General features: G+C 40.2%; 1 protein-coding gene across 14 annotated transcripts in view; it reads left to right on the top strand.

Moving 5' to 3' along the window:
- The window catches only part of LRRC7 (leucine rich repeat containing 7), a 474,653-nt gene that overhangs the window by 243,357 nt on the left and 216,665 nt on the right, over positions 1 to 14,631 (top strand). For all 14 annotated transcript variants that reach the window (XM_084757043.1, XM_084757042.1, XM_084757040.1 and 11 more), the window contains one exon: positions 4,836 to 4,914. In XM_084757043.1, coding sequence (XP_084613169.1) covers positions 4,836 to 4,914 — 79 coding nt within the window. The remainder of the gene's footprint in view (positions 1 to 4,835; positions 4,915 to 14,631) is intronic.

Here is a 14,631-nt window from a genome sequence, read left to right as displayed (position 1 = left end):
TTCCTAATTTCTTCCTCTGCCTGTTTGTCATTTGTATACAGGAAAGCTACTGACTTTTTTGAGTTTATTTTGTATCCTGCCATTTTGCTGAAGGGGTTTATCAGCTGCAGGAGTTCTCTTCCATCCACTCTTAAACCAAATATCATTCTTCAACCTGATTACTTCCTTCCTGCAGGTCCCTTTGCATCACCGTGGGCTTTTGCCAAGTGTAATGGCCACTCTTGATTCTCTTTGGATGATAGATCAGCAATTTTCTGGATTAGGTTCACCTTGTCTCTCAAATGGAAAACACTTCTCCACTTACAATCTAGAGCTCAGTGCTCTCATTTTGTCCAGTACCTTACTGAGCCTCTTGTTTTGTGTCCTGTGTTAACTCTCCCTCATTTTGACTGGGCATCACAGCTTAATTTCCTGACATCTTCATTGTCTTCTAGATTGATTCCATCCAAGCTGACATTTGTTTTATAGTTTAGATAGTGTGTAATAATAGAACTCTCATTTCTTTTGTTTTTAAGATTTATGTATTATGTATACAGTGTTCTGCCTGCATGTGCACCTGCAAGCCAGAAGAGGGCATCAGATCACATTATAGATGGCTATGAGCCACCATGTGGTTGCTGGGAATTGAACTCAGGACCTCTGAAGGGGCAGTTAGTGCCCTTAACCTCTGAGGCATCTCTTTTTTAAATTATAGTGAGTAGTATTCCATAGTGTAAATATACCACAGTTTCTTTATCCACTCTTCTACTGAGGGACATTTAGGTTGTTTCCAGGTTCTGGCTATTACAAATAAGCCTGCTATGAACAAGGTTGAGCATATGTCCTTGTTGTGTGATAGAGCATCTTCTGGGTATATTCCAAGGAGTGGAATAGCTGGGTCTTGATTTATTTATCTGGGGTAAGGAGTGGTGTACATATGAGTACAGATCCTTCAGAGACCAGAGGAGTCAGATACCCACCCTCTGCAGGCAAAGGTACAGGTGTTTGTGAGCTGTCTGAAGTGAATGCTGGAAACTGAACTCAAATTCCTGAAAAACAGTATGTGCTCTAAACAGCCAATTCTCCAGACTTAAATTGCCAATTCTTAAGTCAGTCTGGCCCTCACTGTTAAACTCTAAGTTTACAAACAAAACCCTTCCTAACTTCTCCTACTGAGCTCCAACCGGTCATTATAGATGCCCAGAGTACAACTCTGTCTTCTCTCTCAAGCTTAGTTCCTATACTGTGTTCCCAGCAGAGCAGGAAGTAGCTTAGTCTCTCAAGTCACCCAGCCAAATGTTCTGGGGCCATCCTTAAGGCCCTTTTATCCAATATCCAAGTATTTTTGTGATACTTTTCATTGCTGAAACACAGTATATATTTACATTTACATGTGTGTTTAGTGTATGCATTCAACCAATAAAAACGTAAGCTCCACGAATGAGAAGCATTCCCCATCTTTTCTAAACAGCTTCCTCTGTGTTTAGCACTCCCAACACAGAGTAAACACTCAGTAAAACCTGTTGAACATGTGAATGACTCTTCAGGAGCACAAATTATATATATATCAGAGTCTTTAACTCGTAACCATGCACAATGGTGTCTTGTTTCATTTTGTTGTATTTTCTGCTGTTTTTATTTTTTTCTACTCTCATTTGATTTTAGAAGTAGAACAATAGACAGTTAGAAACAAGGGGCTTTAAATAGTTGAATAAATCCTCATGCAAATGCTAGAATTTAAATTTCTCTATGTGGATGATTTTTAGACCTGGGTTTGGGTGAGAAATTAGATAAAGCAGGCAAAACTTACAACAAATAAAGCAAACTTCAGGAAAGTGAGATGGAAAGACAGCTTCCATGTCACAGAAATCCTCAGTTAGGTTTCCCTCTGAGTGATGTCATTTATAGGCTCAGGAGTAAATGTTCTGTTGGCTGCCAAGCTCAGAGCTTAGTGGTGACAAAACTCTTTCCTACATCTGAATTCCAAGGTTAACTTCTGTACAGAGATAAATACTTCTTTTCATACTTGGATATGCATTTAAAGCCAATTTAAAGCCAAACACTAATTTTAATGACATTACTTTGATTTCCTTTTTTACTTCATAAACCTTTTTATCATTAGAGAAAGCTGAAAGCCATTTTAAGCACAAGCTTATGAGCCTCTGTAAGGGGCTGGAGAGGTGATTTAAATATCAGACTCTGGATTCCGCTCCCTGGCATCCACTTACAATGCTAGGTATGGTGGCATACTATGAGCCCAGCACTGATGAGGTGGGTATAGGAAGGGACCTCAGGTGAGTGAGTTTCAGGTTCAGTGGCCGACCTTGTCTCAAAAACTAAGATGGAGAGAGATTAGAGAAGACACTCAATATGACTATCTGGCTTAATGATGAGGAGTGTGTTTGAGCAAACAGGCACATGTGTGTCACCCTAGCACACATGTGAACCTGGTAAGATGATGTGACCTTCATTTGTACTATCCTGTCTGTTTCAGATAGTGTAAAAGTATTTTTTTATTCACCTAAAGTAATTATCATCTCAGAGGCTTACTGCCTCTGTCTGCTAGCCTCCATACAATCTAATCTAGGCCCAGAACGTTTTCAGCCTCTGAGACTTACTGCTGAATAAGCTAACCCTTTCTAGCTCTTCCTTAACTGTCACTGGCCGGTTCAACTCAGCTTTTCAGCTCAAATTCCTCTCCAAGCCGATTGATTCAAACTGGCTTTTCTAAGCTGCTGACTGAATTACTCTGCTTGGCCTCAAACTAACTTTGGCAATATGTATCAATCTTCTGGCTCTTTCTCATTTTCTGGCTTATTCTGTCTTCACCTCTCTAGCTTGTCCTCTCATACCAGCTCTCTTTTTAAACTCTGTATGGCTGATTCAACTCAGCTATTCTGGCTCCAAACTCCTCTTCAAGCTGACTGATTCAAATTAGCTTCTCTCAGCTTCTGACTGAAGTGTTCTGCTTGGCCTCAAACTAATTCTGTTCTAATCTCCTGGCTTCTTCTCACTCCCTGGCTTAGTCCGTCTTCACCTGTGTCTAGTTTGTTCTCTGTCTGTAACCTGTCTCTGTAAAACTCTCCTAGTAAACTACCATCTCTCTCCTCTCTGTGCTGCTCTCGCCTAAGTCAGTTCTTTCTCCTCTTAGTTCTTGTGAAAGTTGGGCATAGTTTAATCTGTCAAATCTTTCTCTGATTCATCACTTTGTCTGCCTGTCAATTAGACCTCACTGTCAAACATGGGTGCTTCCTTCTACAAGCCAACTTTACCTTCATTGTTTGGGATTAAAGGTGTGTACTAAGGGTGTGCCTGTGTTCTGCCCAGGTCACACAGACATAGAAGGCCTTTGGATGTCATCAGAGCAGGCGTGTTGATGGATTAAAATTCCTCTACAGTATAGGAAAGCCCAATGAAAAGCACAAAATTAAACCTCCTAACCTGACATTTATCCAAGATTTTCTGTCTCCCCCTCCTCATGACAGGTGGAAATGATAAACTGATTAATCTCAAATGTCTTTCTTCCCTAATACGTTCTGTTTACTGGTAGAAGAATGAACAAGCATGACATCAGAAATACAAGAAGCAGAATGTGTACAAGGAACTAAATAGCACTAATAAGTAACAGACAGGTTACTTCTCAAATAATTAAGAGTTTAGAGAAAAGGCTTTTATTTTCCTTTGAGCCAGGGCTCATGTAGTCCCAACTGGCCTTGAATTACTATCTAGCCAAGGATGACCTTCCTGTCTCTACCTCCCAGGTTTTCTGGGATCCTAGGTCTGTATCACTACACCTCATGTGTGTGGTGCTGGGAATCAAGCCCAGGCCTCTCTCTACTCCAGCACATACTCTGCCAACAGAGCTACAAGCCCATTCCAAAGCAGAAACATTAAGAAATGCTCAAGCATCATATTTTTTTAATGGGGAGTTCAAAGAACAAAATTAATGGAGTGTAGCAGTTAAGTATTATATTGTATCTATTCCCTTCAAGTAATAATTAATTTGTTAATATAGTTTTGATTAATTCTGTGATTTAAAAGTTTTGTTTCTAGCATGGTTGGTTTAAAAAGCAGGAATGCTGTTTGCCTTTTGTCATTAATTTTGTGAACCCAATCAAATTAGATTTTGTGTTACATTTATTGAAATGAATACATTTGTGAAGTAGCAACATAGTGCCCTCATTTGGTCTCTCTCTTACCTCTCTACCCCCTCCCTCTTAATGACTAATGTCACTTGCTATTTGTGAATAATAAAACTGCCTATTTTAAAAAGCAAATATACCATTCTGCCTGTAAAACACAATGCCCCCATATAATTAGTGACCAGAGAATGTTCTGGTAAGAGTTTGCTTCCATCATGAGGCCAGTTCAGCCTGATTCTGAAACCAGCCTATACATAACAAGAATGTCCAGATGTTCTTACAAGGAACTCATATAGCTTCATGATCCGAGCTGAGCATCAGGGTTTAGAGCATTGGGTGTGTGATGCTGGTTTTACAGTCAAAACTTTTGCAACATATTGTATCATCAAGCTACAACTTTTGTTTTCATTCCTGAGAGTAAAGCACCAGATACAGTTGTCTTTAATTTTGGATGCAACTTCCAGCTATTACTATCCTAAAGTATTATTTAACATCCAATTGTATTAGGAAAATTGCTTGTATACCTGTCATTTTGCATGGTTTTATTATATTCAGTTATCATCTCTGCTTGAATATTTGCCTTGCATGCAGTTTAGATCCAAATTTGTAGTTTTAATGGCTTATTTTCACTCTAGGAACCAGAGCTTCAACAAGCTTGCTGGGATATCTTCATAAACTCAGATCACTGTTTTGTTTTGTTTTTCAACCTTTTAGGTGTACAAGAATTTCCTGAAAATATAAAGTGCTGTAAGTGTTTAACCATTATTGAAGCCAGTGTCAATCCCATTTCTAAGTGAGTATAAATAATTAAATTTTACTTATATTTTTATTTGTATTTTCATTGGCTTGCAGTATGCTGAGATAGACTTTTTATGATAATAGTTTTCAATGTAGCATCAATTGTTATAGTTAACATAATAATAGGAAATCTACCAAGGGTTCAAAGTTTCATTAAAATGATTAAAAGCATCATAAATGTAAAGAAAGACCCAACTGGCACAATATAGCATTACTTTGAGCAACCATGGCATTGGTTTTCTGTAGTTCTCAGCAGTATTCCATGGACGAGAGTCAAAATCAAGGAAATAGTTATTAGTTGCAGTCATGATGAGAAATTAGCATCAAGGATCCAATGTCATGATTAATAAAAAGAAAATAAGATAAGATAATAAGATGCCAGGTGACAGATATTATATTAAATGAGCATGGGGGGGCAGGGGAAAGGAAAGAGTACCCCCAGAGAGAAAGAGACAGGGACAAGAAGAAGGAGGAGGAGAAGGAGGAGGAGGAAGAAGAAAGAAAAAAGAGACAGACAGACAGAGAGAGAGAGAGAGAGAGAGAGAGAGAGAGAGAGAGAAGGTAAGAGGAGAGAGAGAGAAGGTAAGAGGAGAGAGGGGATAAAGAGGTAAGAAAGAGACCACGGAGAGGGTCTGTCCTTTTACATGGCCATGGGCAGGGTCACGCCCCCATGGCAGGTAAGCAATGGCATCACTGGTAGGCAGACTGAAGCAGAATGCTAACACCCAATGGAACTTTAAGACAATAGAAGGTGTGAAAATGCCAAGGATGCTTTAACAGTCGAGTGTCCCATCAAAGATATTGGGTCTGACTAAAACTGAGAAGTGTTTGGGTCCCAGAAATAGCAGAAAGAGTAAAGGGGAAAGCCTAAAGGTGGAGATGGAGAGATATGAATAATGAAGGTGCTAACATCAGGAAAAGGTGTTTGTGGTTCAATCGACATGTAGCTATACTGCTGACTCACGTGTTTTCTGGGGTGAGAGAGAGGTCCGTGGCATCATTAACAAGTCAGTTAGGTAAGTCTTGAACCTGAGCATTCAAGTAAAACGAAAGCAAGATTAAAATTCAGAAAGGCTACTGACATCTTAGTAGTCTAGTGGGAGAGACTGGAGCAGAGCGGTCCTGGAATGCAGATGGTGGTGTTCAAAGAGATGGCATCTTAATTACATGAAGCTGACAGCAAAGTCCTTCAGGACTTTGTCTAATTGTGTAGAGGAGACTAGAGTGCTTAACAGAGGAAGTATTTTCACAAGACACAAAGAGGCTGGTCAGGGTTTTTTACACCAGGGGACACAGTAGACTGGGGTAGAAAATAAACAGTGCATGACTTGTGTGAGACACAGCAGAAAAATGTACAATAAGGAAGGGGGAAACAAACCCAGCTCTTGACAACAGCCCCTAACTCTACACCAAATGCATTCTTCTCAGCACCTCAACATAATGGATACCATTAGCCTCTCACACCAAAACTGGAAACATGCCCGAGGGCCTCACAGCCCAGAGTGCATGAAGAGCTAGGCTGCTTTACCGCGCGTTTGTTTGTGCATTTTCTTTAGTTCCTTGATTCTAATCTGTTGCCTTGTTTAGTCATTGCAGCCAGTCTTTTAGGGTAGAAGGCAGATTAAAATTTACATCACTAAGAATTTTAAAACTTTATCATACCCATATCCAAATTTATTTTGTATGTTTAACTTTGTAAAACATTTGCATGACCTGTCTCATCAAGAACACTTAACACTTTAAATATTAAATAGTGTGGGAGTGTATAAAAACATAGTCAATAGAAAACTAAATGTAACTAGTGTGTCCATCTTCAAAGTCAGACTCTTCTTTTAAGTTATACAAGTAAAACCTCCTCATTTTTTGTCACATCTGAGTAAACTTTGACAGACGGTTAGTCACAAACTACAATCACTATAAATAATTCCAACATCCAATAAACTCCCTTAACCCAGCTGTCTTTTCCAAAATGCGTTGTGGATGGCTGGTGTCTGTGTCTAGTTTTTGGTTTTTTGTTTTTGTTTTTGTTTTTTTCCTCATCTTGCTGGCGGTCTCTTTGTCCACATGTCAGCCCCTTTATTGTCAAGAGCATCCCGTGGCAGACACATCACAGGACTCTATCCACTAATAGGAGCTGAGATTGCTTATGTGCAGTGCAGGCATTTGAGAAATCCACGCTGCTGTCACTTGTTTTGCTTAGTGCCCAGGGTAGTTGTACAGAATTCATATCCTTAAGCATAAAAGAAACTTACAAGCCTTTGCAAATGGTGGCTGTTTCTTTGTCACCGACCACTGCTATCAGCTTTCATTTCTGCAATTTCAGTCAGTCTGGCAGATGAGCGTCTCCTTGTAGTTTTAATTTCATTTGTAGTGTCCAACCAGCATATTTCTCTGCATAGTAATTAAAAGTATTGTTTCTTTGGCAGTGATTCAAATTCTTTTCAATTTTTTTCTTGACTTGCCTTTTAAATGCTAAATTATAAGGTATTTTCAGATTTCAGGGGGCAGTATGAGTCCCAGTTCCGTGGTTTCTTCTTTCACACTCTAAGTAGTGCCCTTCACAGAGGCTTTTATGTTTGTACAAAGTCCTATTTAAAAATATGAATCCTAGCTTCCTGCTAAAAAATAAAATAAAATACACTTTGCCAAGCTGAGAGTCCTGTTGATTTCTCTGACGTTTTGCTCTGGAGCTTTCATAGCTCTGACATCGCTTTGCCTTGGCTTACGATTCTCACCACAGCCAACCTCTACCTATCATGGGTGCTTGATGGCCTTGAGGATTTCCTCTGATGTCCAAGTGTCCCATTGCTTCAGATCAGTTGTTGGGAAAAGTGCCCATCCTGACGAGGGCCACCAGGTGCCTCCACTGAAAGCTAATTGGCCATATGCATGTGGTGTCCATTGTGCCTTCTGTTACGTTGCACCAACCTCTATGCTCACCTTCATATCGCAGATACTCCCTCAGCTACTGCAGCTCTACGTTGCAAAGCATGAGTCAGGTAATATGAATCCTCAGTAAGTTTCTTCTTTATCCTCATCGCGCAAGTTAGTCTCCGCCTTTTGGTTTTATACATAAATTTCACAAGTAGCTTCCCAGTTTCTTCAAAAATATAAAAATCTGCCAGAATGTTGACACGGATTGCATCATATCAGTTGGTCAAATTGGCTAGGATCAATATCTCAGAAATATTGAGAACCTTAACCCTAAAAATGTCTCCAAACTTTCTTGTACTCATTTTTATAAAGTTTTACATGTACATATTACATGTCTTATTTATTTTCACAAGTTTACTTTTAAGCTATTGTGAATATTTTTTATTATCCCATTTATTTTGCCACATATATCAATACAGTAGATTTTTATATATTTATATTATAACCTAAAAAGCTAACTAAACTTTCTTTCTTAACGCTATTGGACTGTGTCTAGACATTTGCAAGGGGTCTTTAGGTATGCAATCATTCATCTGTGGATTTATCTTTTCTCATTATTTCTATTTGCTGAATATTGACTTAGTTGTCTTGTTGGAGTAACAAAGAAGTTAAAAACAGAAAACACAGTCTGGTTTTTTATTATCTGTCATTGCTTCTTATTTTTCACATATCCCTTTTGTTGAGTTAAGGAAACGTCCCATCACTGAGCTTCCCCTCCACTGATGATCCTCCCAGCAGGATTGATTCAAGGCAATATGGCCTTTGTCTGCCATGGCCTGTGCTTGTGGTTGGTTGGTTTGTTGTTTGTTTGTTTGTTTTTCTATTTGTATGTTTTAACGATACCCTCTTCTGTATTCCCAATCCGCTCCACATTTCGGGGAGGTTCTTGTGGCAGAGATATTATTCTGAGTATCAAAATGCATATTCATTTCCTTCTATGTAATAAATGCCGATGAGCTCAGCAGTTTGTTTACAGTCCACTGTCATCTCCCAGTGTCTGTGGTTCAGGAACTTGTACATGGCCAATTTCAGCTGCTGGTTCATATTCTTACCCCCAGGAAAGAACTGAACAGTGTTTTCATGGGGCTCAGATAGATAAGAGTCTACTCCAGCACTCACTGGAACTCACCGGGGCTGTTGCAGAATTCCCCCCTCACACAGGGAGGCCTGTTCCCAGCTTCCTGCTGGCCACACTCAAGGCATGATACCTCTCACAGGCATTCCTCCCTGCTGTGTAACTATCTTCAGATGCAGCTTGCTACCTAGTCAGGAAGATGGCTATGGGAATGGCAGCCCATTGACTGCCACCCCCACTGCTTTTACTGACAGGAAACCCCCTACCTTGCCACCATACACTGCAGAGTTGTCACACATTTGGTGTCTAGTTTGCAGAGTGCTTATTTATTTTTATTGGGTGTTGGATTTGGCCAGAGCTGATTTCTAAGATCTGTGATCACTTAGCTTTCTTTCCTCTGGTTTTATAGCAACTCACGTTGTTTAGTGTTTCCTGTCAATCATGCTTGCCAGGAACAAACTCTCTTTAGCCACTCATATTTATGCTTTACCACTCTGGTTTACTAGCACCGACTAGTGCTTTGTCTGTTGATTTCGTGAGCTATGCCCATCAGATGCTTCCACAAATTCCTTTGTCCAGATTGTTAGCAAGGTAAAACAGCTTTCATGAAGTGATCTGGGAAATGTTCTCTTGGATTTGCTATGGTAATTAGCATAGATTAGTTCCATCTCTCCATTAACCCTTGGTGGACTTCGCTGGTGCAGCTATTTGGCCTGGAATTTCCATTATGGCTGTTAGCCTTTCCTTAATAGCTACAAGCTATCCAAAGCAGCTATTTCTTCTTTGGGTACTAGTAGGAACTGTTTTCAGGAATCTGTGCATTTTGTGCAAGACATGCCTTGCTGTTCCCAGTGTGATTTTCTCAGTCCTTGACTGTTTCTATTTCTGTAGCTCTGCTGTTATTCTCTCATCACTGACTTTGAGTCTTATTGCTTGGCTTCTCACTCTGACTACCAATTTATCAGTTTTATTGGTCTTTTCAAAGATAGATTTGCTTTTGTTGATCTTCCTGCAGTGTTTTTTTTTAATTTTTTCAGTAAGAACTTTGTGAAATAATAAGCAATGAAAACACTGGAAACATGAAAGTTACAGTTCAGAATCACTACTTTGCTTTGCTCTCAGTCACCAGGGAACATAATCAAAGTAAACCTTAAAATGACTTCTTAGTGAGAAATGAGAGCCCAACATTTACTGAGAAGCCCTGCCTCTCTGGCTTCTAAGTGCATAACTTCATTTTGCTTTCCACAGTGATATCAAAGAAGAACTGTGGCTGAGTCTCATTGAAAATATGTCTTAACTCTATGCCAGGGAACTGTCACATAGTGGACTTGCAGCCTCCGCATATGAGAAGGAAGGCGTCAGTCAATCTGTCTGGGTCTCTACTCATTTCTACACTATAAAGCCCCTACTAGCTACCCTCTTCCTTTCCTGTTTTCTTGAATCTCACTTTCCTAAAGAGTAAACTTATGGAAACATCCTCCTGGGAGCTATATCCAAAAACAAACACACTCTAAAATCCAAGCTGAAGAAAGACAGTTACAGAATGAAATAACCAATATAAAATTAGTGCCCTGAGAATGTGTAAAGAATCACTACCGGTCAATATCAAACTATTGTGTGTAAAGTTGCAGATAAGTCTGGTGTACCATGGAAGTAGCCCCCAGTACTAGTAAGACAGAGGAGGAGGAGTGATTTGAGTTTGAAACCAGCTTGAGCTATATAGTAAACTCAAGGCTAGTCTGGCTTGTATAGCCAGACAATGTCTGTCGCAAAGGGTGGTGGGGGTTGTAGTCCAGAACACGGGGGTGGGGTGGGGGTTGTAGTCCAGAACACTGGCTCGGTGGGTAAAGCATGTGACCCACACATCTAGCATCTTGACTTCAATCACCAGACTCCACTTAAAAAGAAGAAAAGAACAAAATTGTCTTCTGACATCCAAACACACTATGGCATGACCCACCACAACAAATAATAATAACAGTTTTTAATTTAAAATTGTTCAGGAAAAGGGTTTTCTATGAATAAAAAAAAGGAAGAAAGAAAAAGTGGAAGACCTGAAAGTAAAAGAGACTCTTGGGTAATAGAGGGAGATGGGAGTGGGAGAGGACAAAATCTGTAGATAACACTTAGTGTTAGGAGATGCTACAGTGAAGCCTACCCATCTGATTAACCTGTATGCTAATAAGGAAGGAATAAAAGAAAATTATTTCCAAGAAGGGAATTTGCTGTTTAGTTTGTGTTGACTAAAAGCAGGTGTTAGAGTGGACATAAGCAAAATATGCTGGTAACTGTCCAAGGAGATGCATATTGAGCATTCAAGAGCTACACTGGACTTGCTCTCTTGCGAATGCTTCAAGGACATAAAACTCTACAGAGTTAGAGAGAAGGCAGATGAGGGAGTGAGCTATTTCACTCCTGCTCCACAGCAGCTGGGGAGTGCCCCTAGGAAATTCTGAGGCCCTGGCTGACGACACCATCCTGCAGGGACTGTGTTGGGCTCAGTGTACACAAAGCCACAAGCTAGATGTCAGGGTAGAGATGCAGGAAAATAACCAAAATGAATAAACATGTTTTCCACAGAAGATTAAAATCAAAATCTGACTATAATTGATCATTGAAACTACCACTGTATTAATTAAAAGAAAATATATTATTATTTTACATTACAACGTTTATAAAAAGAGTGATATGAAAAAATACCTAGTGAAGCCAACTGTCAAGAAGAAAACACAGAGGGACTGGAGAAAGTCTCGGCATTAAAAGCTTTGTCTGCTCTTACAGAAGCCCAGGCTATGTTCTCAGTGTCCACAGTCTTTAACTCTGGTGTTAGGGGATAAGACACCCCCTTCTGGCCTCTTCAGGCACTGTATTCACACAGTTCACAGATATATATGCAGACAAAGCACTCATATACATGAAATAAGGAAAGAAAAGGACACAAAAAGGAAACTCTTACACAGATGCTTTGGCTATAAATAGATGGGGCTATGAATAAAATTTGGCTATCCTCAGGAAATTTAAACTTGCACTTCCTGCAAAGCGTTACTGTTGCTTTCAGGGAGGGCAATTGTGTGGCCTCTAGTGAAGGTCATTGGGATATGTGTTCAAATGACTTCACAGAAGCACCATTTATGACCTCAAAGGAAAACCCTGAAAGTAACTAACCTTTGTTTACAGGAGAATGCTAAACAAGCTGTGCTGTTACTGAGTGACGGTAGGGCTTTCTAAGACAGACAGTTACTGTCCAAATGGATGAATATGCAGGAAAAGTAAAGCTATTTTTTAAAAGCCTTGGAAAATATAAACAATATGATTTGACTTATATAACATGCAAAAACCACAGGCCAGCTTCTTTTTAAGGAGTTAAGCAGTTACACAGTAAAAAATCTTTTTAAAATAAAAATAATAAACATTTAAGAATTTGTGGCTTTGTGAAGGGTGTAGTTTCCCTAATTTCTTTCACATCCTGTTTGTAATTTCTATACAGGAGGGGCATTAACTTTTTAAAATTAATCTTGTATCCAGCCACTTTGCTGAAGATATTTAACAACTTTAGAAGTTGTCTGGTGGAATTTTGAGGGGTCACTTTTGTGTAACTATCATATCATCTGCAAATAGCGATACTTTGACTTCTGCCTTTCCAATGTGTATCCCCTTGATCTCCTTTAGTTGTCTTACTGCTCTAGCTAGAACTTCAAGTACTATATTGAAGAGATGGAGAGAGTGTGCTGCCTTATCTTGTCCCTGGTTTTAGTGGGATCGCTGTGAGTTCCTCTCCATTTAGTTTGATGTTGGCTGTTGGCTTGCTGTGTACAGTCTTTATATGGTAGATATGTGCCTTCTATCCTTGATTTCTCTAAGATTTTCATCATGAAAGGGTGCTGGATTTTGCCAAAGGCTTTTTCTCCATCTCAGAAGATGGTCATTAGATAAGTTGTCAGGAGACAACTTCCTGAACAGAATACCCACAGCTCAGGCTCTGAGATCAACAATTAATAAATGGGACCGTTTAAAACTGAAAAGCTTCTGTAAGGCAAAGGATACTATCAAGAGAACAAAATGATAGCATATAGACTGGGAACAGATCTTCACCAAACCTACATCTGACAAAGCACTAATATCCAAAATATATAAATATATAAATAACTCAAGAACACAAACAACCAAAATAACCCCATTAAAAAATGAGGCACAGAGCTAAACAGAATTCTCAACACAGGAATCTCAAATGGCCAAGAAGCACTTAAAGAAATGCTCAACATCTTTAGTCATTAGGGAAATGAAAATTAAAAAAAAAAAAAGAAAGAAAACTCTGAGAGTCCATCTTACACCTGTCAGAATGGCTAAAATCAAAAACTCAATCGACAGCAGCTGCTGGTGAGGATGTGGTAGAGGGAGAATGCTCCTCCATTGCTGGTGAGGATGTGGTAGAGGGAGAATGCTCCTCCATTGCTGGTGAGGATGTGGTAGAGGGAGAATGCTCCTCCATTGCTGGTGAGGATGTGGTAGAGGGAGAATGCTCCTCCATTGCTGGTGAGGATGTGGTAGAGGGAGAATGCTCCTCCATTGCTGGTGAGGATGTGGTAGAGGGAGAATGCTCCTCCGTTGCTGGTGAGGATGTGGTAGAGGGAGAATGCTCCTCCATTGCTGGTGAGGATGTGGTAGAGGGAGAATGCTCCTCCATTGCTGGTGAGGATGTGGTAGAGGGAGAATGCTCCTCCATTGCTGGTGAGGATGTGGTAGAGGGAGAATGCTCCTCCGTTGCTGGTGAGGATGTGGTAGAGGGAGAATGCTCCTCCGTTGCTGGTGAGGATGTGGTAGAGGGAGAATGCTCCTCCGTTGCTGGTGAGGATGTGGTAGAGGGAGAATGCTCCTCCATTGCTGGTGGGAGTAGAAGCTTATATGGCTACTATGGAAATAAATCTGGTGCTTTCTCAGAAAGCTCTACGTCAAGACCCAGCTATACCTCTCCTGGGCATATACCCAAAGATGCTCTGCCCTATAACAAGGACACTTGCTCAACTATGTTCAAAGCAGCTTTATTTATAATAGTCAGAACCTGAAAATGACCTAGATGTCCCTCAACCAAAAAAAAGGGGGGGGGAATAAAGAAATGGTGGTATATTTACACAGTATGATACTACTAAGCTATTAGTAAACAAGGAAATCATGCAACTAGAAAAGATCATCCTGAGTGGGGTATCACATACCCAGAAAGACGTAGTCGGTATGTACTCATTTATAAATGGATTCTAGCCATATAGTATAGGATAAACATGCTACAGTGCACAAACCCAAAGAAGATAAGTAACAAGGAGGACCCAAGGGAAGATGTTTAAATCTCACTCAGAAAGGGAAATAGAACAGACAGCAGTAGTGGCTGAAGAGAGGAACATGTAGGACAGGGAGCACAGAGAGAAATAAGGGTGGAGAACAAAGCTGGGGAGTGCAGCGTGAGGGGGTTGGCAGGGGAGCACAGAAGGCCTTCAGAGAAAGAGAAACCATGGGCATGGAGAATCTCTGTGACAAGCTAGAGACAGGCCTAAGTCAGGATAGGCCTTGGAAGGATATGAGGGGGACTCCAATGAGACTCCTAGTAGCAGAGGTTATGGAGACTGAAGACGGACACCCACTAAATAGATAAGACTCCTAGTGGAAAGAGGAGAACACCAAGCCACTCAGAAAAGCTTTAACCTAAAATTT

This window comes from Acomys minous (assembly GCF_964271855.1).
Source record: "Acomys minous genome assembly, chromosome: 14".
Taxonomy (NCBI): domain Eukaryota; kingdom Metazoa; phylum Chordata; class Mammalia; order Rodentia; family Muridae; genus Acomys; species Acomys minous.
This window is presented reverse-complemented; position numbering and strand designations above follow the sequence as displayed.